The sequence below is a fragment of the Salmo salar genome, chromosome 01, assembly GCF_965601325.2.
Source record: "Salmo salar chromosome 01, fSalSal1, whole genome shotgun sequence".
Classification (NCBI taxonomy): domain Eukaryota; kingdom Metazoa; phylum Chordata; class Actinopteri; order Salmoniformes; family Salmonidae; genus Salmo; species Salmo salar.
Window position 1 is genome coordinate 51,096,014 of NC_138291.1, and position 24,311 is coordinate 51,120,324.

General features: G+C 44.0%; 1 protein-coding gene across 1 annotated transcript in view; it reads left to right on the forward strand.

Annotated features, from left to right (window-relative positions):
• LOC106604144 (FERM and PDZ domain-containing protein 2) overlaps window positions 1-24,311 on the forward strand; it is a 93,082-nt gene that overhangs the window by 20,922 nt on the left and 47,849 nt on the right. Inside the window, 7 exon segments of the mRNA XM_082961277.1 lie at window positions 9,175-9,299; window positions 14,461-14,624; window positions 15,344-15,409; window positions 15,715-15,894; window positions 15,995-16,064; window positions 18,885-18,960; window positions 19,466-19,619. Of these exon segments, the coding sequence (XP_082817403.1) occupies window positions 9,175-9,299; window positions 14,461-14,624; window positions 15,344-15,409; window positions 15,715-15,894; window positions 15,995-16,064; window positions 18,885-18,960; window positions 19,466-19,619 (835 nt within the window).

A 24,311-nucleotide genomic window follows, 5' to 3' on the forward strand; every position in this document is an offset into this window, starting at 1 on the left:
ACTTCCTGTATAGAATCTTCTCAGGTTTTGGCCTGCCATATGAGTTCTGTTATACTCACAGACACCATTCAAACAGTTTTAGAAACTTTAGAGTTTTTTCTAACCAAATCTAATTATATGCATATTCTAGTTTCTGGGCAGGAGTAGTAACCAGATTAAATCGGGTATGTTTTTTATCAGGCCGTGAAAATACTGCCCCCTATCCCAAACAGGTTAAAGAATGCTCCAGCCGTTTTTCAAACCTTTGTCAACGAGATTCTCAGGGACCTGCACGGGCAGGGTGTGGTGGTGTATATTGATGACATTCTGATCTATTCCTCCACACGCGCCGCGCATGTATCCCTGGTGTGCAAGGTGCTTGGGCGACTGCTGGAGCATGACCTGTACGTTAAGGCTGAGAAATGTCTGTTTTCCAAACGAGCCGTTTCCTTCTTGGGGTATCGCATTTCCACCTTGGGGGTGGTGATGGAGTGTGACCGCGTTAAGGCCGTGCGTAATTGGCCGAATCCGACCACGGTAAAGGAGGTGCAGTGGTTCTTAGGGTTTGCCAATTACTACTGGAGGTTTATCTGGGGCTTTGGTCAGGTGGCTGCTCCCATTACCTCACTGCTGAAGGGGGGTCCGGCGCGCTTGCGCTGGTCAGCAGAGGCGAACAGAGCTTTCAGTCGTCTGAAGGAGCTGTTTACCGACGCTCCCGTGCTGGCTCATCCGGACCCCTCTTTGGCATTCATAGTGGAGGTGGACGCGTCCGAGACTGGGGTGGGGGCCGTGCTATCACAGCGCTCAGGCACACCACCAAAACTCCGCCCGTGCGCTTTCTTTTCTAGGAAGCTCGGTCCGGCGGAGCAGAACTATGACATAGGGGACCGGGAGTTGTTAGCTGTAGTCAAGGCTCTGAAAGTGTGGAGACACTGGCTTGAGGGGGCTAAGCACCCTTTCCTCATCTGGACTGACCACCGTAATCTCGAGTACATCCGGGCAGCTAGGAGACTGAATCCGCGTCAGGCCAGGTGGGCCATGTTCTTTACACGATTTCGGTTCACAATCTCCTATCGGCCAGGTTCATTAAACAGCAAGGCTGACGCGCTGTCCCGCCTATATGACACCGAGGAGAGGGCCATCGATCCAACTCCCATCCTCCCAGCGTCATGCTTGGTAGCACCGGTGGTATGGGAGGTGGACGCGGAGATCGAGCGGGTGTTGCGGGTGGAACCGGCACCATCTCAGTGTCCAGCAGGTGTTCAGTACGTGCCGCTTGGTGTCCGTGATCGATTGATTCGATGGGCCCATAATCTTCGGGTCACCCTGGGATCGAGAGGACAGTGCGGAGCCTGAGGGGAAAGTACTGGTGGCCCACCTTGGCAAAGGACGTGCGGTTTTATGTTTCCTCCTGCTCGGTGTGCACTCAGAGCAAGGCTCCTCGACACCTGCCTAGAGGGAAATTACAGCCCCTCCCCGTTCCACAGCTGCCGTGGTCGCACTTGTCAGTGGACTTCCTCACCGACCTTCCCATATCTCTGGGAAACACCACAATCCTGGTCGTTGTGGATCGGTTCTCGAAGTCCTGCCATCTCATCCCGTTGCCCGGTCTCCCTACGGCTCTGCAGACTGCGGAGGCCCTGTTTACCCATGTCTTCCGGCACTACGGGGTGCCCGAGGACATCGTTTCTGATCGGGGTCCCCAGTTCACGTCCAGAGTTTGGAGGGCGTTCATGGAACGGTTGGGGGTCTCGGTCAGCCTGACCTCGGGTTTCCACCCCGAGAGTAATGGGTAGGTGGAGAGAGTGAACCAAGAGGTGGGTAGGTTTCTAAGGACGTATTGCCGGGACCGGCCCAGGGAGTGGGCGAGATACGTCCCATGGGCAGAGGTAGCCCAAAACTCCCTCCGTCACTCATCAACTAACATGTCACCATTTCAGTGCGTGTTGGGCTACCAGCCAGTCCTGGCTCCATGGCACCAGAGCCAGACCGAGGCTCCTGCGGTGGAGGAGTGTGTGCAGCGCTCAAAGGACACTTGGAGAGCCGTCCAAGACGCACTAACAAAGGCGAGTGGACGGCAGAAGAAGAGCGCTGACCAGCACCGCAGTGAGACCCCTGTGTTTGCACCAGGATTGAGTCTGGCTCTCGGCTCGAAACCTACCCCTCCGCTTGCCCTGCCAGAAGCTGGGGCCGCAGTGTGTAGGGCCGTTTAAAGTCCTGAGGAGGATAAACGGGGTGTGTTACCGGTTACAACTTCCATCTTACTACCGTATTAAACCCTCGTTTCATGTGTCTCTCCTCAGGCCGGTGGTGGCTGGTCCCCTGCAGGAAGGTGAGGTGCCGGAGGTCCCTCCACCCCCTCTGGACATTGGGGGGGTCCCCAGCGTATACAATACGCGCCATTCTGGTCTCCAGACGTCGGGTGGGGGGTGTACAGTACCTCGTCGACTGGGAGGGGTACGGCACGGAGGAGAGGTGCTGGGTACCAGTGAAGGACATTTTGGTGGGATTTCCACCGCCTTCATGGGGATCGCCCTGCGCCTCGTCCTCCGGGTCGCCCTCGAGGCCGGTGGCGGCGTGCTGCGGGAGCCGCGCGTCGGGGGGGTAATGTCACAAATCCCACCGAAGGTGAGTCCCCTGCCTGCTCGGGTGGCGCTCGGCGGTTGTCGTCACCGGCCTACTAGCCACTGCTGATCCCTTTTTCCTTTTCAGTTTGTAATGTCTTATTGGTTGCACCTGTTCCTTATTGAGTGTCTTGATTTGTGTTTTTTAAACCTGCTTACCCCGCCCAGGTTTGTGCGGGAGTATTTTCTGTCAGTGTGCTTTTTTGGATGTGCTGGCTATTCGCCGTGATTCAGCTTTCCGGACTTTGTGCCCGTTGTTACTGGGTTGGTCATTTTGTTCACGCGCCTGTTGTGTTGGCGTTGACCGTTTTTTTGTACCGGAAAAAATAAACGTCATTATTTCCTTACCTTTGCTCTCTACGCCTGACTCCTACCACCATTCCTAGCAATTCGTGACACCTATCCTATTCTCTAATCTACTATTCTATTACATGTGCTACTATTCTACTAAGTTTATAGGGGAGCCTTCCCCTTCCTGGCTGATAGGGTTCTTACTTCATGATTAGGGCTTTTCCCATTTATCTTTAAGGATTTTCTAGAAATGAGTGGGCTGCTGCACCTGAGAGGTTGCTGTTCACTACCTTGTGGTGCTGAGCTTCAGAATTCTGATTATCCCACTGTTCGCTTCAGTGTTGTCTGCTAATTGTTTGCTTTAGCACCCTCAGAACTTCTACACAATTGACAAAGTTGCCATAAATGTCTCAAACGGCCAACATGGGCCTAAGCGATGGACTGGGGCGTCACTCTGGAAAATTATGTTGCATGGATGTTACTACTTGAACCATAATCACCAGTAGGAAGCCTCTTCTTGAAATATCCTGTAGTTTTCAATCCATACATTTTATTAAAAAGAAATGTCTCCTATCAGTAGATGCAATCAAATTGAAGATTGCAGTCAGAAGCCTAAGTCCCACCATTCACCCTTGTACCACACAACCTGGGTCTAAAGTGACAGCGGCAGGGGTTTTGGAGTTGTTTTTAAAAGTGGTAGGAATTTACAGTATATCTGATCTAGAGCTTGTAATGGATTACAACAAGAAAATGGGCAGGGTTGACCATCTTGACCAACTGAGGAGCTATTACAATGTTTGACACACAGACAGAAAATGGTGGAAGAGAGGGTGTGTGGTGTGCATCCAGAGTGGATGCAGTGCAAAGAGTGGGAAATGTGTAGAAACCTCCTGAAGCTGTCATCAAGGCAAAGGGAGGCTACTTTGAAGAATTTGATTAACACTTTTTTGGTTACTACTGTGTTATTTCATAGTTTTGATATCTTCACTATTATTCTACAATGTAGAATAATAGTAAAAATAAAGAAAATCCCTTGAATGAGTAGGTGTGTCCAAACTTTTGACAGGTCTCTGTACTTCCTTATATTTTTTCAACTGGTACCGGGTGATCTTCATACACGTCATGAGGCCTGTGGCCATCCTAGAACAAAACAACATGTACAAGTTTGTAAGAGTCACCTTTCCACAGAGTGGTCATATTATTGTGTAGCCCAAACTGTTCAGATGCTACAGACAGAAGTTGAAAGATGGGCTGTACCGACTTCAGACGAGTCCCGAGACACTTGTGGGGGTTGCAAAATGGAGAACATAAAGGGGTCATAATTAGAGGTCGACCAATTATGATTTTTCAACGCCGATACTGAAACCAATTCTTGGAGGACCAAAAAAGCCGATACCGATTAATCTGATGATATTTATATACAGTTGAAGTCGGAAATTTACATACACCTTATCCAAACACATTTAAACTCAGTTTTTCACAATTACTGACTTTTAATCAATGGAAAATGTCCCTGTTTTAGGTCAGTTAGGATCACCACTTTATTTTAGGAATGTGAAATGTCAGAATAATAGTAGAGACAATGATTTATTTCAGATTTTATTTCTTTCATCACATTCCCAATGGGTCAGAAGATTACATACACTCAATTAGTATTTGGTAGCATTGCCTTTAAATTGTTTAACTTGGGTCAAACGTTTTGGGTAGCCTTCCACAAGCTTCCCACAATAAGTTGGGTGAATTCTGGCCCATTCCTCCTGACAGAGCTGGTGTAACTGAATCAGGTTTGTGGACCTCCTTGCTCGCACATGCTTTTTTAGTTCTGCCCACAAATCTTCTATGGGATTGAGGTCAGGGCTTTGTGATGGCCACTCTAATACCTTGACTTTGTTGTCCTTAAGCCATTTTGCCACAACTTTGGAAGTATGCTTGGGGTTATTGTCCATTTGGAAGACCCATTTGCGACCAAGCTTTAACTTCCAGAGTGATGTCTTGAGATGTTGCTTCAATATATCCACATAATTTTCCTCCATCTATGCCATCTATTTTGTGAAGTGCACCAGTCCCTCCTACAGCAAAGCACCCCCACAACATGATGCTGCCACCCCCGTGCTTCACGGTTGGGATGCTGTTCTTCGGCTTGCAAGCCTCCCACTTTTTTCTCCAAACATAACGATAGTCATTATGGCCTAACAGTTCTATTTTTGTTTCATCAGACCAGAGGACATTTCTCCAAAAAGTACCATCTTTGTTCCCATGTGCAGTGGCAAACCATAATCTGTTTTTTTATGGTGGTTTTGGAGCAGTGGATTCTTCCTTGCTGAGCAGCCTTTCAGGTTATGAAGATATTGGACTCATTTTACTGTGGATATAGATACTTTTGTACCTGTTTCCTCCAGCATCTTCACAAGGTCCTTTGCTGTTGTTCTGGGATTGATTTGAACTTTTCGCGCCAAAGTACGTTAATCTCTAGGCGACAGAACGCGTCTCCTTCCTGAGCAGTCTGACAGCTGAGTGGTCCCATGGTCTTTATACTTGCGTACTATTGTTTGTACAGATGAACGTGGTACCTTCAGGCGTTTGGAAATTGCTCCCAAGGATGAACCTGACTTGTGGAGGTCTACAATTATTTCTGAGGTCTTGGCTGATTTCTTTTGATTTTCCCATGATGTCAAGCAAAGAGGCACTGAGTTTGAAGGTAGGCCTTGAAATACATCCACAGGTACACCTCCAATTGACTCAAATTATGTTAATTAGCCTATCAGAAGCTTCTAAAGCCATGACATAATTTTCTGGAATTTTCCAAGCTGTTTAAAGGCACAGTCAACTTAGTGTATGTAAACTTATGACCCACTGGAATTGTGATACAGTGATTTATAAGTGAAATAATCTGTCTGTAAACAATTGATGGACAAATTACTTGTGTCATGCACAAAGTAGATGTCCTAACCGACTTGCCAAAGCTATAGTTTAAGTTCCTTGCTCAGAACATATGAAAGCTGGTGGTTCAATATTCCCAGTAAAGAAATATTAGGTTGCAGTTATTAAAGGAATTATGACTGGTCGACTATTTCTCTCTATACCATTTGTATTTCATATACCTTTGACTATTGGATGTTCTAATAGGCACTTTAGTAGGAAGCATAGTGGGGCGGCAGGTAGCCTAGTGGTTAGAGTGTTGTACTAGTAACTGAAAGGTTGCAAGATAAAATCCCCGAGCTGACAAGATAAAAATCTGTCGTTCTGCCCCTGAACAAGGCAGTTAACCCACTCTTCCTAGGCCGTCAAAGAAAATAAGAATTTGTTCTTAACTGACTTGCCTAGTTAAATAAAGGTAAAATAAATACAAATATATTGCCATTCTAATCTCAGGAGTTGATAGGCTTGAAGTCATAAACAGCGCTGTGATCAAGCATTGCTAAGAGCTGCTGGCAATCGAAGTAAAGTTTGCATGAATGCTTACGAGCCTGCTGCTGCCTACCACCGCTTTATCAAATCAGAGACTTAATTATAATATAATAATCACAGAAATACGAGCCTTTGGTCAAATCTGGAAACTATCATTTCCAGAACAAAACGTTTATTCTTTCAGTGAAATAAGGAACCGTTCCGTATTTTATCAAACGGGTGGCAACCCTAACATGCTGACCAGACCGGACACGTCGCGTGCGCGAGCGTCGCAAAATAAATGTAGAAATCCATGTTATTCAATTATTGCACCCACACTTCTTGCGTGCGCCAACGAACGTCTGCGTTGCCAAGGGCTAAAATAGAAGTCATTCCTATTTCTGACGCAGAATGCGCTGCAAGTCCTGCCTCTCCCATCTCTTCATTGGTTTATAGAAGCAGGTACCCACGTGCCATCTCCTCATTGGTTATACCCATGTGTGTGATTGAAAGACTAAATGTTTTGCCTGGTAGTCGTGGTAATACTATGAAAGTATAGATGACAATCACCATATAAGTTCAAAGATGAAAAAGCCTAGAAAGAGGAGAGATGACTAGAAACGATTCGGTTGGCCATTTTATGTGTGGATTAATTGTCGGAGTAGAGGACCTTGTGCATTTCAGGTAAAATAACAACTCAGTTTTTATATCCCAGGACAAATTAGCTAGCAACAGCAAGCTCAAGCTAACTAGCTAAATTGCCATACATGTTTAATGCTTTTCGACCTGTCCCCAAATTAATGTCTTTGGTTCAGAGTTTGTTTTGATATTTTAACCTGTGTGTCGTAATTGCGTTTGGTGTAGGAGGACAAAATACATTTATGCACGATAGCGCACGAAGGCGCACGCACGCAGCCGGTTTGGGTTCCGTATTAGTCTAAATATTGCTGTTACATGGCACAACCTTCAATGTTATGTCATAATTATGTAAAATTCTGGAAAATTTGTTTGCAACAAGTCAAACTGTTGCATATACCCTGACTCTGCATGCAATGAACAAAAGAGAAGTGACACAATTTCCCTAGTTAATATTGCCTGCTAACATGAATTTCTTATAACTAAATATGCAGTTTTAAAAAAATATACTTCCATGTATTGATTTTAAGAAAGGCAAAAGATGTTTATGGTTAGGTACATTCGTGCAGCGATTGTGCTTTTTTCGCGAATGCGCCTTTGTTAAATCATCACCGTTTGGCAGGGGCGAAAATCTGATATCAACTTTGGAGGGGACAATTACATGAAATTTTCTCAAGAGCAATTCCTGAGGGGGACACCAAAAATAGTGCTGTAACACATAGCCTACATTGTAATATGGTAAATGTATATTGAGGAACCAAAGAAATAAGGTGTTTGCCGTACTCCTAACTACCGGTACCCAAAACTACACAACTAATCGCAACAGCAATACCATTGCCTTTAACAAATCTTAGTTCAGTCACCAGTTTAAGTTGAGAGTGGGGGTATCCATGGCATTTTCCAATTATGTTCCTATTTTACAAGTCCAAAAAATTGAGAACCTTTCATAATGTTGCCAAACAAAGACTCAACAAACTTACCTGAGACTCCCTGTCTCTGCCAGTCTGTCCCTGCATATCTGTCCCCAACTCTGCTGTCTGTGTGCCATCTGTTGCCTGCTCTGCCTAATGACATCATTGTGAAACATTTCCATTAGAATTTCATTTCTTTCTTATGAACATTTTATCAACTAGTCTTTGAGATATTAGGCTACTAGGGTTCTTACTTTGCGTTTTGGTGTACTGAAAAATACTCTGATGTCCGTCTTTTATTTTTCTGCCATTTGTCTACCTGGCTGGCTGGCTACACACACACACAGTGTGTAGGTTATTTACAGTAGGAGATGGGCTTCTATCATCTTATCTTTTAGCATTCTATTTGGGCTTCGATCTAAAAGGTAGCTAGCAAATGTGAAACGGATTAAAATGACAAGAGTTGACAGCTGTATGAGTTCACCATTTACACAGCATATGCTGCAACCTTTTGTAATTTTAATAGTTTGTTTCATATTGGCTGGCTTCCAACAATAGCTGAATTTGCAAAGCTAGCGAGCACCAATTCCGTTTCAGTGGTGTTTGCTATAATCTTTGCTACCCGGGTTAAATAAAGGTGAAATAAAATAAATAAATAAAAGTTCCCTTGCGACAATTTAGCTTTTGCAACGAGACCATTACATATATTTAAGACAATGGTAGAAGAGAGTGTAGTTCTGTTCAGTTTGGACTCCAATTTATCGCTAACCTTATCACAGGGACTTTGAAGCACTAACTTACATCATCTGCATGCTGATTTTGGAATAAATTGACGATAGCAAAGATTCCATCTTTGACGAGGCCACATAAATGGAATAGGTACTAGCTAGCTTAATAGTTAATATTTGCGCGCTAGCTCTGCATATTCAGCTAGTGTGTGTGCGCGATTGACTGAATTAACCTCACGTCAGGTACGTTCATTGAGTGCCTTTCAGACAGTGGATACGACCCCTCTGTTACCTCGCCAACTAAGGAACTGGCAGTGGATCAAACCATTGTGAGGCAAAGGGTGGGGGGGTCGCAATCTTTTGAAACTTAAAAACGCGCTATTAAGTGTCTATAATCTGCACAATTGCTTTCATTGCATATTATTAATGTTATTTAAATTACATAGTTATGTTTCAGTGATATATTGGGGGGGACAAATCATATTTTTCCCAGGATGGGGGGGTCGTGTCCCCCCCGTCCCCCCCGGGATTTCCGCCCCTGCCGTTTGGCAAAGTAGGCTGTGATTTGATGATAAATTAACAGTTGATAAATGTCTCAGTTTCCAGGTGTGTGAGCAGGATGAGCAGAACATTTGTGACGCTAGCAGAGGTGTTGGAGACTCGAGGAGGTCCCCTTCTGGAGGATGAAGTGTGGTCCCTCCTCCTGGGCACCACAGAATCCCTGGTTGATGTCTCATACAAAGGTACAGTAATACTACTGATGTGCTAACTCAGTACTATTAAATACTAAATAATACTAATACTCCTCCTGAGAACCCTTACTGAAAATCCACATGATTTTACATTAACTTCACATAAGATCACATGTGATCACAGAAAAACATTTTTGGAACACTTACGTGATCACATCAGTGGTGTTTCGCAGGTCCCCCCCACAAGGTACGAGCAAGGGTTGCTATTTTAGATTTCAGGAATCCTTGAAAGAAGGGACAATCTCAAATATTTTGATTTATATTAATCCAATTTGAAATATATATTTTTTGATGGACCAAAGTATCAGCTATGGCACCATGTAAAGGAACAACCTCAATGTCACGCCCTGACCTGAGAGAGCCTTTTTTATGTCTCTATTTAGGTTTGGTCAGGGTGTGATTTGGGTGGGCATTCTATGTCCCTTTTTCTATGCTTTGTATTTCTTTGTTTTGTCCTGGTATGGCTCTCAATCAGGGACAGCTGTACATCGTTGTCGCTGATTGGGAGTCATACTTAGGCAGCCTGTTTTCCTTTGGGGTTTGTGGGTAGTTAATTTCTGTTTAGTGTTTTGCACCTGACAGAACTGTTTGGCTGTCGGTTTGTTGTTTTTTTGGTTAAAGTGTTCTATCTTTAATAAATTCATGATGAGCACTAACCACGCTGCGCCTTGGTCTACTCTCTTCCACGACGGCCGTTACAGAACTACCCACCAACAGAAGACCAAGCAGCGTGGTTTGGAGCATCAGGGGGAAGGATGGACATGGGAGTTGGAACGTCAACTCTGGGAGGACAAGCGAAGGGAGCTATGGGAACCTGAGAGGCACCCCCCCATTTTTGGGGGGAGGGGGGGGGGAACACGGTTAGTTTGGCAGGGCCAGGGTTGAGCCCTAAGCCAACTCCCCGTGCTTACCAGAGGCAGCGTGGTACTGGTCAGGCCCCGTGCTATAGGGTGATGCGCATGGCGTCGAGGCCGAGTATCCACAGGCCGGTGTGCTCTGTGCCAGCGTCCTGCATTTGCCGGGGGGAAGTGGGCATCCAGCCAGTACGGGCGGTGCCAGTCCTGCGCACGAGACCGCCAGTGCGCCTCTACGGTCCAGTGTATCCTGCTCCCCGCACTAGCCCTGAGGTGCGTGTCTTCAGTCTGGAGCCTCCAAAGCCAGCACCACGCACTAGGCTTCCAGTGCATCAGCCCAGTCTAGTACGTCCTGTTGCTGCTCCTCGCACTAGCCTTGGGGTGCGTGTCTCCAGTCTGGTACCTCCACTACCAGCCCCACGTACCAGGCAACCAGTGCGTCAGCCCAGTCCAGCTCGTCCTGCTCCTGCTCCTTGCACTAGCCCAGTGGTGCGTGTCCCTAGTCTGGCGCTTCCTAAGCCAGCCCCACGCATCAGGCCTTCAGTGCACAGTCCCCGTCCAGAGCTTCCGGCGACAGTGCCTCGTCCAGAGTGTCCGGCGACAGTGCCTCGTCCAGAGCGTCCGGCGACAGTGCCTCGTCCAGAGCGTCCAGCGACAGTGCCTCGTCTAGAGCGTCCGGCGACAGTGCCTCGTCCAGTGCGTCCGGCGACAGTGCCTCGTCCAGAGCATCCGGCGACAGTGCCTCATCCAGAGTGTCCGGCGACAGTGCCCCGTAGAGAGACGGCCCACAGTCCGGAGCTCCCAGAGTCGCCCTACAGACCGGAGCTCCCAGAGTCGCCCTACAGTCCAGAGCTCCTAGAGTCGCCCGCCTGTCCTCCGGCGCAGCCAGAGTCGCCCGCCTGTCCTCCGGCGCAGCCAGAGTCGCCCGCCTGTCCTCCGGCGCAGCCAGAGTCGCCCGCCTGTCCTCCGGCGCAGCCAGAGTCGCCCGCCTGTCCTCCGGCGCAGCCAGAGTCGCCCGCCTGTCCTCCGGCGCAGCCAGAGTCGCCCGCCTGTCCTCCGGCACAGCCAGAGTCGCCCGCCTGTCCTCCGGCGCAGCCAGAGTTGCCCTCCAGTCCAGGACCCGCGGTGAGGGACCCCACTCTAGAGGCGCCACCTAAGTGGGGTGAGCCAGTGGTGGAGAGGGGTCTGTGTCCCACTCCAGAGCCGCCACCATGGAGAAATGCCCACCGAGACCCTCCCCTATAGGTTCAGGTTTTGCGGCCGGAGTCCGCACTTTTGAGGGGGGTACTGTCACGCACTGACCTGAGAGAGCCTTTTTTATGTCTCTATTTAGGTTTGGTTAGGGTGTGATTTGGGTGGGCATTCTATGTCCGTTTTTCTATGCTTTGTATTTCTTTGTTTTGGCCTGGTATGGCTCTCAATCAGGGACAGCTGTACGTCGTTGTCGCTGATTGGGAGTCATACTTAGGCAGCCTGTTTTCCTTTGCGGTTTGTGGGTAGTTCATTTCTGTTTAGTGTTTTGCAACTGACAGAACTGTTTGGCTGTCGGTTTCTTGTTTTTTTGGTTAAAGTGTTCTATCTTTAATAAATTAATGATGAGCACTAACCACGCTGCGCCTTGGTCTACTCTCTTCAACGACGGCCGTTACACTCAATAAAAAAATGTAACTAACTGAATTTATGTGAACTCCGTCAGCCACCATTAACCTGTTTGGGATAGGGGGCAGTATTTTCATGACCGGATAAAAAACGTACCCGATTTAATCTGGTTACTACTCCTGCCCAGAAACTAGAATATGCATATAATTAGATTTGGATAGAAAACACTCTAAAGTTTCTAAAACTGTTTGAATGGTGTCTGTGAGTATAACAGAACTCATATGGCAGGCCAAAACCTGAGAAGATTCTATACAGGAAGTGCCCTGTCTGACAATTTGTTCTCCTTTTAGGGCATCTCCATCAAAAATACAGCATCTCTGCTGTAACGTGACATTTTCTAAGGCTTCCATTGGCTCTAGGAAGGCGCCAGAAAGTGGAATGAGAGCTCTCCAGTCTCTGGGCGAAAAACAGCAGGGGTTTTTGTGAGTGGTCCTTCTGAGAACAATGACACTGAGGCGCGCGTGCACGAGACGACTCCATTTTTTTCTTTCAGTGTTTGAATGAACACAACGTCGCCCGGTTGGAATATTATCGCTATTTTACGAGAAAAATCGCATAAAAATGCATTTTAAACAGCGTTTGACATGCTTCGAAGTACGGTAATGGAATATTTTGAATGTGTTTGTCACGAAATGCGCCGGCGCATTACCCTTCGGATAGTGACTTGAACGCACAAACAAAACGGAGCTATTTGGATATAACTATGGATTATTTCAAACCAAAACAACATTTGTTGTTGAAGTAGAAGTCCTGGGAGTGCATTCTGACGAAGAACAGCAAAGGTAATCCAATTTTTCTTATAGTAAATCTGAGTTTGGTGAGGGCCAAACTTGGTGGGTGTGAAATTAGCTAGCCGTGATGGCCGGGCTATCTACTCAGAATATTGCAAAATGTGCTTTCACCGAAAAGCTATTTTAAAATCTGACACCGCGATTTCATAAAGGAGTTCTGTATCTATAATTCTTAAAATAATTGTTATGTATTTTGTGAACGTTTATCGTGAGTAATTTTGTAAATTCACCGGAAGTATGCTAGTTCTGAACATCACATGCTAATGTAAAAAGCTAGTTTTTGATATAAATATGAACTTGATTGAACAAAACATGCATGTATTGTATAACATAATCTCCTAGGAGTGTCATCTGATGAAGATCATCAAAGGTTAGTGCTGCATTTAGCTGTGATTTTGGTTTTTGTGACATATATGCTTGCTTTGAAAATGGCTGTGTGATTATTTTTGGGAGGGTACTCTCCTGACATAATCTAATGTTTTGCTTTCATTGTAAAGCGTTTTTGAAATCGGACAATGTGGTTAGATAAAGGAGAGTCGTGTCTTTAAAATGGTGTAAAATAGTCATATGTTTGAGAAATTTAAGTTTTTGCATTTTTGAGGTATTTGTAATTCGCGCCACTCTATACCATTGGATATTGGTGAGGCGTTCCGCTAGCGGAACGTCTGTCCCTAACAGGTATTAAAGGCATTTCATTTTTACAATTATTGTCCAACAAGTGTTTAAATGCTTTGATTGTTTCCTTCTAAAATGTGATTATTCAAATATGTAAAACATATCTCCAGACTTCTTTTTAAAAATTTTAGAGCACTATTAAACGCTCCAGGGCTAATTTCATTAGCATTTTGTCATGTTTTCTAGATTTAGAATGTAAAACAACATTTATAAAGCAAACATTATCCCTTAGGTCTAACACAGCAAATACTTAAATTGTTTTACGCATACATTGCAGAACAATGATTACAATATTTTTTTCACAATATTGACAAAAAAATCTATCTTGAGGGAGTTAGCCATCAGCGACAGAGTTGACAAGCCACTGACAGAGTTGACAAAAGATACTGAAAACATACAGATTTTTGCCTCTAAAAATAAAAGTTCAATACAAACATTTGTAAAATATGGAAAATTATTTTTTGGAAAATCCCCAATAAAAACAAACATTCTACCAGATTTTTCAGCACTCTGCCGGAATTGACGTTGGACAAAAATCTGACTGAGTTCATGTTTTGCGAAGTAAACAAAAATGTAATTTTTCTTCTTCATTCAAGTGGCAATTTAGTTGTTCCTCAGTTGCTTTATGACTCTTCAACCTAATTACATGTAACAGATTTTAACCAAAATGTATATTCTATCAAGCAGATGGAGTTGACAGTTTATGGTTGTGACCATGGTGATTCCAAAATTGCTTACAGACACCAATGGTCTTGTTGCACTACATGTAATGAACACATGAATAAGGGGTCCTTATGGTACAGCTGACCTTGCTCATTCCTGACTAATTTAGTAAAGCAACTCTCTGGACAGATCTTTTGGGAATGTAAGTTTTGACATGAAAGTTATTTAAAGTCACAGAGGGCTATTGCAATAAACTCCATAAGAAAATGTTTCAGTTAATATACATTTTTGGCATTATTTTTAATTTTTTTACATTAAAACCTCTATGGGCTAGGTGGGACGCTGTAGGAACTACCGCATACTAAATACTACTTCAGTTGTACAGCTTAATATTACATACTGACCACATGCTAACTAAGGGGATATGGATTTGTGGAGAAACATGATTTAGAGACATTGATCAGGTATTGCATGTAATTTCCAGTGTCTTTATTTCTGTTCCCTTCTCAGGACATAACAGTATGTGTAGCATCATAAGCCCCTCCTCCCTGCTGCTCTCGGGCACCGGCACACTGGCGTTTAAGAACTGTGCCCTATCAGACGAGGCGTGCACCTTTACTGCGCCAGAGATGCTGCAAGGCCGTGCTTCCTCAACCAAAGATGTTATGGAGAAGGTTAGTACACACCGGACACAAGCCCCAGCTCCAAATACATGTTTCCCGTAGGCACAGATCTAGAATCAGCTAACCCTCCCAAATCCTATCCTTATATATCAGGGGGCATAAATGTAAACCTGACATTAGATTAGCATCTATCACAATGTGGTTTCTGATGTTGACATTAGTAGCAGTTCTGCTGTTGACCGTTAGAGAGGTGTGAATGTGGTTTTTCATGGTTCACCTCAGAGAGAGAGAGGATTTACAGTATGATGTAATCCATCCCTCACATGGCCTCGGGCCAGCACCACTAACTTAAAGCATTAATGGCACTATCAGCACAAACACTTCTGCAGCGAGCTAAATCCTTGTACTGAAGCTAATACACAAGGGAACAGCACAAACATAGTGTGTGTGTGTGTGTGTGTGTGTGTGTGTGTGTGTGTGTGTGTGTGTGTGTGTACTCCTGATACAGTAGATGGAAGCACTGACAGCATTGAGCCTCAATTAATAACTCGCACATAACCCCATCTAGTGGTACTCGAGAGGAATACCGTTTTTTTATGTGCTGCCCTTGTGTAGATACTGCTTTGCCTGTGTAAACCAAAAACAATACACCAGGATACACCATCTGCGCTGTTAAGGTGAATTGTTTTGGCATACAGGGGTGTTTTCAGAAGGATTTAATGTCTGACTCATATTAAGTGTCATGCTCTAATCTGTCTGTCTTCTGTCAGATGCTGGTGTATTCACTGGGTATGACTCTCTACTGGTCTGTCGATTATCATCTACCTCAGAATCAGGTGAGACCATTTTTTTTTTCAAAACACCACATATAGACTTATAAGACTTATCAGAGCAGTGATACCAAATGTGGCTCTCTGACATTACTGTGGCCCTCAATGTTAATTGATTTCAAATCAGAGAAGCATTAAACTTGTTACATAATAAAGTTAGTCTCTGAAGTTTTTCTCTCAATCATGTTCTGTCTTCCAGTGGTTTCGGGCACACCACTACACTTCTCTTATTCTCTCTATTCCCGTATTGGTATTAGTACCTGGAGAGATATTGATACCTCGTCTATCGTCTCTATTCCTGTCTCTCCTAGCCAGTCCAGTTGAGTGACCACCTGAACAGCCTGCTAGTGAGTATGTGCGAAGACCTGGCCCACCGCAGGGTCAATCTGAACAGTATCCTGGAGTCCTGTGAGTCTCAGCACAAAGCCTCTCTCCTGCCTCCGCCCAACAGAGTCATACGGCAGCTGGTGGAGGATGTCTTTCACGAAGCTGTGAGTGTGTGTTGGGGGGGGGGGGAGTCTATCTGTGTGTATGTGTGTGTCTGTCTCTCTGTAATGCCGCAATCTAACCAGTAGAATGTTCTTCTCTCAGGTGGACCATGGGTCTGAGCTCTTTGTCCCGCTGTGTGGGAGGAGTCAGATGATCAGAGAAAGGGTTAACGGTAAGGACCGCTTCTAAACGATCTCTATAGCCCTGTCTGGGATCTTGTCTGATTAGCTTTTTATGACATTATGTCCAGACCTTTCATTGGACCTAATCTCCAGACCTTACAATAAACTAATCCGGTAGTAGTAGTAGTAAACTGGGACAGGTCAGAGTGTCCAGGCCCCCTATCACTGTTAGAGGCTTTTAGCTCTAGATTTGAACTATTACCCTAACAAACAGCAGCATGACATCATCGTACATCACATCCTCTGTCAGCTCTTGTTTCCATGACAACAGAGTGATAATAGTGGGTAATAGGCACAATAGAGTCGTAAACAAAAACAAAATTCTAATCCCCCTGACTGCCACTATTGGATCTTCCCAATGTGATTTGACTTCTGTTTGCTGAGTCTTCAAATTGCTGAGTCTACCTTTAATCGCATCTAATAGTTTGGATTAGGTTGTTGTATGTCGCGTGTAAACGTAAAAAGGTCATTTTTACCTTTTATTGTTGCTGACAACACAAAGACGTAGACCAGCTCTATTGCTCCTGTCGTAAAACTTTGGTAAAAAAGGATTAAGAGTTTAACCTTGGGGCACAGCAAGGATTAGGACCTGCAGTGATAACTAGTAATCTACGGATGCAGAGTAGATGCACACACACAAACACACACTTACAGACTCGAAGATGGAGTAGTTACCCAGGTCAAACGGACAGGCAACCATACTTACCCCTATTTCTGGAACTTTGTGCTAGAAGCAATAAAGAAAATAAACTGTAAATTCTTTGACCGTGGACCATACTATTTTGGCATCTATGGACTAACTGGCTTTAACTCCACAAACAAAGACATAGACAGCTAAGGAAGCTGGGTAAGATTTGCGTTTTTCCACTGAAAAAACAACAACACTGTGCTATGGAAAGTCTATGGTATTTATGGAACGTGGAACATTGGTTTGAACCTTTAAACCAGGTAAAGCCGTTAGTCACCTGGTTGTTTACCTGGGTTGTATTCACAAAGCACTAAACGGAAGAAAACTTGTTTCCATTTCCTGCTGCAAAACATATTCTTATGTTTTGCTACGATGTTCACTAATGAATACGCCGCTGGTTTTACCTGTTGTTTTACCTGGTATTTCACCTGTTGTTCTACCTGGTATTTTACCTGGTGTTTTACCAGGTAAGCATGATTGGTATCCTGACTACAGTGAGGGCTGTGCGGCTGGAGCAGGGAGCAGACAGTACTCTAACAACTCTGACACCAAGTCAGGTAAAATGCATGGGTTAGAATGCTTTGTTAGGAACAAATTATAGAAAGTGTTTTGAATAGGAGAATTAGTGTTCTTATTGGACAATTGTTTTCTCTCATTTAGTGACTCCTGAAAAAAATTACTGATGCCATTCGGAAATGACTTTTTCCACATTTTGTTACGTTACAACCTTATTCTAAAATTGATTAAATGATTTACACACAATACCCCATAATGACAAAGCGACAACAGGTTTTTAGACATTTTTTGCAAATGTATTAAAAGTAAGAAACAGAAATACCTCACTATAAGTTTTCAAAATTGAGCTTGGTGCATCCTGTTTCCATTGATCATCCTTGAGATGTTTCTACAACTTGATTGGATCCATTTAATGTATTGGACATGATTTGGAAAGGAACCTGTCTATATTTTTTTATTTGACCTTTATTTAACTAGGTAAGTCAGTTAAGAACAAATTCTTATTTTCAATGATGCCTAGGAACAGCAGGTTAACTGCCTTGTTCGGGGGCAGAACAACAGATTTGTACCTTGTCAGCTTGGGGATTTGAACTTGCAACTTTTCAGTTACTAGTCTAACACTCTAACCACTAGGCTATGCTGCCGCCCTAGCATAAGGTCCCATGTCAGAGCTTGAGAGGATCTGCAGAGAAGAATGGGAGGAACTCCCTGTGGCTCAGTTGGTAGAGCATGGTGTTTGCAACGCCAGCATGGTGTGTGCAACGCCAGGGGTGTGGGTTCGATTCCCACGGGGGGCCAGTACAAAAAAGAAATGTATGCACTCACTACTGTAAGTCGCTCTGGATAAGAGCGTCAGCTAAATGACTATAATGTATAATGTAAATACAGGTGTGCCAAGCTTGTAGAGTCATATCGAAGAAGACTTGAGGTTGTAATCGCTGCCAAAAGTGCTTCAACAAAGTACTAACTAAAGTACTAACTGAATACTTATGGAAATGTGATATTCCCGACTTTCATTTGTAATAAATTTGCAAACATTTCTAAAAACCTGTTTTTGTTTGGTCGTTATGGTGTATTGTGTGTAGATTGATGAGGAAAAAAATCTATTTACTCCACTTTAGAATAAGCTTGTAACATAAGAAAATGTGTAAAAAGTCAAGGGGTCTGAATACTTTATGAATGCACTGTACATTGTGTGAATTCATTTTGGATGTGCAAAGGGATAGCTAGACAGAGCTCAGTGTTTTTAAAACTGTATATTTGTTATTACTGTACAATAAATTAGATTTCTATGTTTCATCTGTTTTTGAAGAATGTTGTAGATGGTCTAGATTAGGCACTCCTCATGGTTAATTTGCTCAGTACAGTTAGTGAGATAATATTGCAGTGGACCATGGAAGCTGCTGAAAGGCATCCAAAGGGAAACCTTCCTTTTTTAGTAAATGAGTGATATGTGTATACTTTCTATTGCAATAGGTTCAACAGTATAATGTGTGATAAATGTTTAGAATATTTAAGTATCTTTGAACGAAACAAATGTTTGTATTAGGCCTATATTTTCGTTAAGTATGTGTTTTATCAGTGTCATTTGGTGTTTGTGTTACAGAGAGTTTACTTCCCAAACCCTGGAGACACAAACCCAGGAGTTCTCCCACCCCTAAATACCCACCTAACATAGACAGGTATACATGCCTAACAAAGCAGATACACACACACACACACACACACACACACACACACACACACACATTTGCACAGACACACACACACACACACACACACTGACCTGTGTGTGACCTTAGGCAGTTAACAACAAGTAAGACTCTGGGGAAAGACGCACTCCCACATCTGTTACTGTGTCCTATACAATAATGGACATAAATAAATCATTTTATGTTGATTACAATCAACTTGATAATGAGCAACTAATGTTGTGAAAGTATTGGAAAATGTGGACAAGTGTTTAGATTTTTTTGGATTAAGGCGTACGGTTGAAGCACTTTTTCTGAACTTTCTATATCTGTCTCTCGCTACCTGTCGTCTTCGACTTGAGTGTCTGTCACTCATCTCCCCTTTCCCCTTCTGAATGTTCTCCTTGTTTAACTCTCTCGCTCTCTCTCTCCCTCTTTGAATCTCTCTTTCTGACATTCTTCTCTCTCTGACTCTCTTTCTCCACTGTCCCTCCAGACTGCCACGAGGTCTCAGACACATGGAAAGTAGCAGTAGCTGGCTGTGTCAGAGCCCCTACATTGGCGCCCCCTCAAAGGGGGCACCCCAACCCCACAGTCCCTCCATCACTTGCAGTGACTCCTCAGCCAGCCTCACCGAGAGGAAAGCCAAGGTAAATATGTCTGTCTGTCCGTCACTCCATCCGTCTGTCCATACATCCGTCCATCCGTCTATGATCTATCTATGGCAGGGTTCCTCAACTGGTGGCCAGTAGGCAGAATTTGACCCACAGGGGATTTTATTTGGCCCCCCAGGTTTAATTATTTGACATTAAAGACTGTAAAAAAAACAGCAAATCAGCTCCAAGTGATCTTCATTTTGGGAATCTGTTCCAAAGTATTCCCAATCATAATAAAGAGATGTGATAGTATACATACAGTACCAGTCAAAAGTTTGGACACAACTACTCATTCAAGGGTTTTTCTTTATTTTGACTATTTTCTACATTGTAGAATAATAGTAAAGATATCAAAACTATTAAATAACACATATAGTAACCAAAAAAGTGTAAAAAAAATTAAAATATATTTCATATTTTAGATTCTTCAAAGTAGCCACCTTTTGCCTTGATGACAGCATTACACACACTGGGCATTCTCTCAACCAGCTTCACCTGGAATGTTTTTCCAACAGTCTTGAAGGAGTTCCCACATATGCTGATGTCGTGTCTTGGACTATCATTAATGTGAAGACTGTTATATTATCAAATCAATTCTCTATGTGTAATTATTATGTGATTAAACTAATCATGTAAGCATTACTTAACTAGGAAGTCGGGGCACCACGGAACAATGTTGTTTAAAGAGTTACTATTTCCCGAATTTAACTCTCTTCAGATGTTTTCATATCTTATCAATAACAGTCACTTATTAATGTATTATTACCTCATCAGTCATATTCTGAATGTTGCAAACTCTTGGATATCTAGCATAAATGATGAATCAGCGATATACCAATTGGCTTAATTATTTATTTACTAACTAACTAAATAATCACACAGAAGTACATAAACACACACAGGCTAGGTTATACATTGGTTACTAACATGATACAATGACAAATCCCCAGTAGACTAAACCGATATGACGGCTTGTTACACCAAATGAAAAGGGAGGGGCATGTAAGAAAAAGAGGGAGAAAAGACAAAGGACTCCACTATCGTACACACAGCTGATAACTATGCTCACGGAAATGCTAATACAGCCACTCATTCGAAAGGATTTGCAATTTACATATTTACGATTGTATGCCTTTGTTATCTCTCTGTTGAAATCGAATGGAGAGTCAGTTGACAGAAAGTCTCTGGTTTGTCCCCCAGATCCTTTGTAGTTATACAGTTGAAGTCAGAAGTTTACATACAGCCTTCCCTGTGGCTCAGTTGGTAGAGCATGGTGTTTGCAACGCCAGCATGGTGTGTGCAACGCCAGGGTTGTGGGTTCGATTCCCACGGGGGGCCAGTACAAAAAAAAAAGAATGCATGAAATGTATGCATTCACTACTGTAAGTCGCTCTGGATAAGGGCGTCTGCTAAACGACTAAAATGTAAATGTATACTTAAGTTCGAGTCATTAAAACCAGTCTTTTAACCACTCCACAAATTTCTTGTTAACAAACTATAGTTTTGGCAAGTCGGTTAGGACATCTGCTTTGTGCATGACAAAAGTAATTTTTCCAACAATTGTTTACAGACAGATTATTTCACTCATAATTCACTGTATCAAAATTCCAGTGGGTCAGAAGTTTACATACACTAAGTTGACTGCCTTTAAACAGCTTGGGAAATTCCAGAAAATGATGTCATGGCTTTAGAAGGTTCTGATATGCTAATTGACATCATTTGAGTCAATTGGAGGTGTTCCTGTGGATGTATTTCAAGGCCTACCTTCATGCTCAGTGCCTCAAAGGCTTGACATCATGGGAAAATCAAAATAAATCAGCCAAGACCTCAGAAAATCAATTGTAAACCTCCACAAGTCAGGTTCATCCTTGGGAGCAATTTCTAAATACCTGAAGGTACCATGTTCATCTGTACAAACAATAGTAGCCAAGTATAAACACCATGGGAGGATGCAGCCGTCAGACCGATCAGGAAGGAGACGCATTCTGTCTCCTAGAGATTAACGTACTTTGGTGCGAAAAGTGCAAATCAATCCAAGAACAACAGCAAAGGACCTTGTGAAGATGCTGGAAGAAACAGGTACAAAGTATCTATATCCACAGTAAAACGAGTCCTATATCGACATAACCTGAAAGGTCGCTCAGCAAGGAAGAAGCCACTGCTCCAAAACCGCCAAAAAAAAGCCAGACTACGGTTTGCAACTGTATATGGGGACAAAGATCATACTTTTTGGATAAATGTCCTCTGGTCTGATGAAACAAAAATAGAACTGTTAGGCCATAATGACCATCGTTATGTTTGGAGGAAAAAGGGGAAGCTTGCAAGCCAAAGAACACCATCCCAACCGTGAAGCATGGGGGTGGCAGCATCATGTTGTGTGGGTGCTTTGCTGCAGGAGGGACTGGTGCACTTCACAAAATACATGGCATCATGAGGGAGGAAAATGATGTGGATATATTGAAGCAACATCTCAAGACATCAGTCTGGAAGTTAAAGCTTGGTCGCAAATGGGTCTTCCAAATGGACAATGACCCCAAGCATTCTTCCAAAGTTGTGGCAAAATGGCTTAAGGACAACAAAGTCAAGGTATTGGAGTGGCCATCACAAAGCCCTGACCTCAATCCTATAGAACATTTGTGGGCAGAACTGAAAAGGTGTGTGCGAGCAAGGAGGCCTACAAACCTGACTCAGTTACACCAGCTCTGTCAGGAGGAATGGGCCAAAATTCACCCAACTTATTGTGGGAAGCTTGTGGAAGGCTACCCAAAACGATTGAATCAAATTAAACAATTTAAAGGCAATGCTACCAAATACTAATTGAGTGTGTGTAAACTTCTGGCCCACTGGGAATAAAATATGAAATATATCATTATCTCTACTATTATTATGACATTTCACATTCTTAAAACAAAGTGGTGATCGTAACTGACCTAAGACAGGGAATTTTTACTAGGATTAAATGTCAGGAATTGTGAAAACTGAGTTTAAATGTATTTGGCCAAGGTGTAAACTTCCGACTTCAACTGTAACTTCTGTCTGTTATAATGGATATGTCATACGTACCAAATACTCTTTTCTCATCTTCGGTTGAGTTTCCTAGACAATTTTACATACACTGCTCAAAAAAATAAAGGGAACACTTAAACAACACAATGTAACTCCAAGTCAATCACACTTCTGTGAAATCAAACTGTCCACTTAGGAAGCAACACTGATTGACAATACATTTCACATGCTGTTGTGCAAATGGAATAGACAACAGGTGGAAATTATAGGCAATTAGCAAGACACCCCCAATAAAGGAGTGGTTCTGCAGGTGGTGACCACAGACCACTTCTCAGTTCCTATGCTTCCTGGCTAATGTTTTGGTCACTTTTGAATGCTGGCGGTGCTTTCACTCTAGTGGTAGCATGAGACGGAGTCTACAACCCACACAAGTGGCTCAGGTAGTGCAGCTCATCCAGGATGGCGCATCAATGCGAGCTGTGGCAAGAAGGTTTGCTGTGTCTGTCAGCGTAGTGTCCAGAGCATGGAGGCGCTACCAGGAGACAGGCCAGTACATCAGGAGACGTGGAGGAGGCCGTAGGAGGGCAACGACCCAGCAGCAGGACCGTTACCTCCGCCTTTGTGCAAGGAGGAGCAGGAGGAGCACTGCCAGAGCCCTGCAAAATGACCTCCAGCAGGCCACAAATGTGCATGTGTCTGCTCAAACGGTCAGAAACAGACTCCATGAGGGTGGTATGAGGGCCCAACGTCCACAGGTGGGGGGCTGTAAGCACAACCAACACCGTGCAGGACGTTTGGCATTTGCCAGAGAACACCAAGATTGGCAAATTCGCCACTGGCGCCCTGTGCTCTTCACAGATGAAAGCAGGTTCACACTGAGCACATGTGACAGATGTGACAGAGTCTGGAGACGCCGTGGAGAACGTTCTGCTGCCTGCAACATCCTCCAGCATGACCGGTTTGGCGGTGGGTCAGTCATGGTGTGGGGTGACATTTTTTGGGGGGGCCGCACAGCCCTCCATGTGCTCGCCAGAGGTAGCCTGACTGCCATTAGGTACCGAGATGAGATCCTCAGACCCCTTGTGAGACCATATGCTGGTGCGGTTGGCCCTGGGTTCCTCCTAAAGCAAGACAATGCTAGACCTCATGTGGCTGGAGTGTGTCAGCAGTTCCTGCAAGAGGAAGGCATTGATGCTATGGACTGGCCCGCCCGTTCCCCAGACCTGAATCCAATTGAGCATATCTGGGACATCATGTCTCGCTCCATCCACCAGCGCCACGTTGCACCATAGACTGTCCAGGAGTTGGCGGATGCTTTATTCCAGGTCTGGGAGGAGATCCCTCAGGAGACCATCCGCCACCTCATCAGGAGCATGCCCAGGCGTTGTAGGGAGGTCATACAGGAACATGGAGGCCACACACACTACTGAGCCTCTTTTTGACTTGTTTTAAGGACATTACATCAAAGTTGAATCAGCCTGTAGTGTGGTTTTCCACTTTAATTTTGAGTGTGACTCCAAATCCAGACCTCCATGGGATGATAAATTGGATTTCCATTGATTATTTTTGTGTGATTTTGTTGTCAGCACATTCATCTATGTAAAGAAAAAAGTATTTAATAAGATTATTTCATTCATTCAGATCTAGGATGTGTTAGTTTAGTGTTCCCTTTATTTTTTT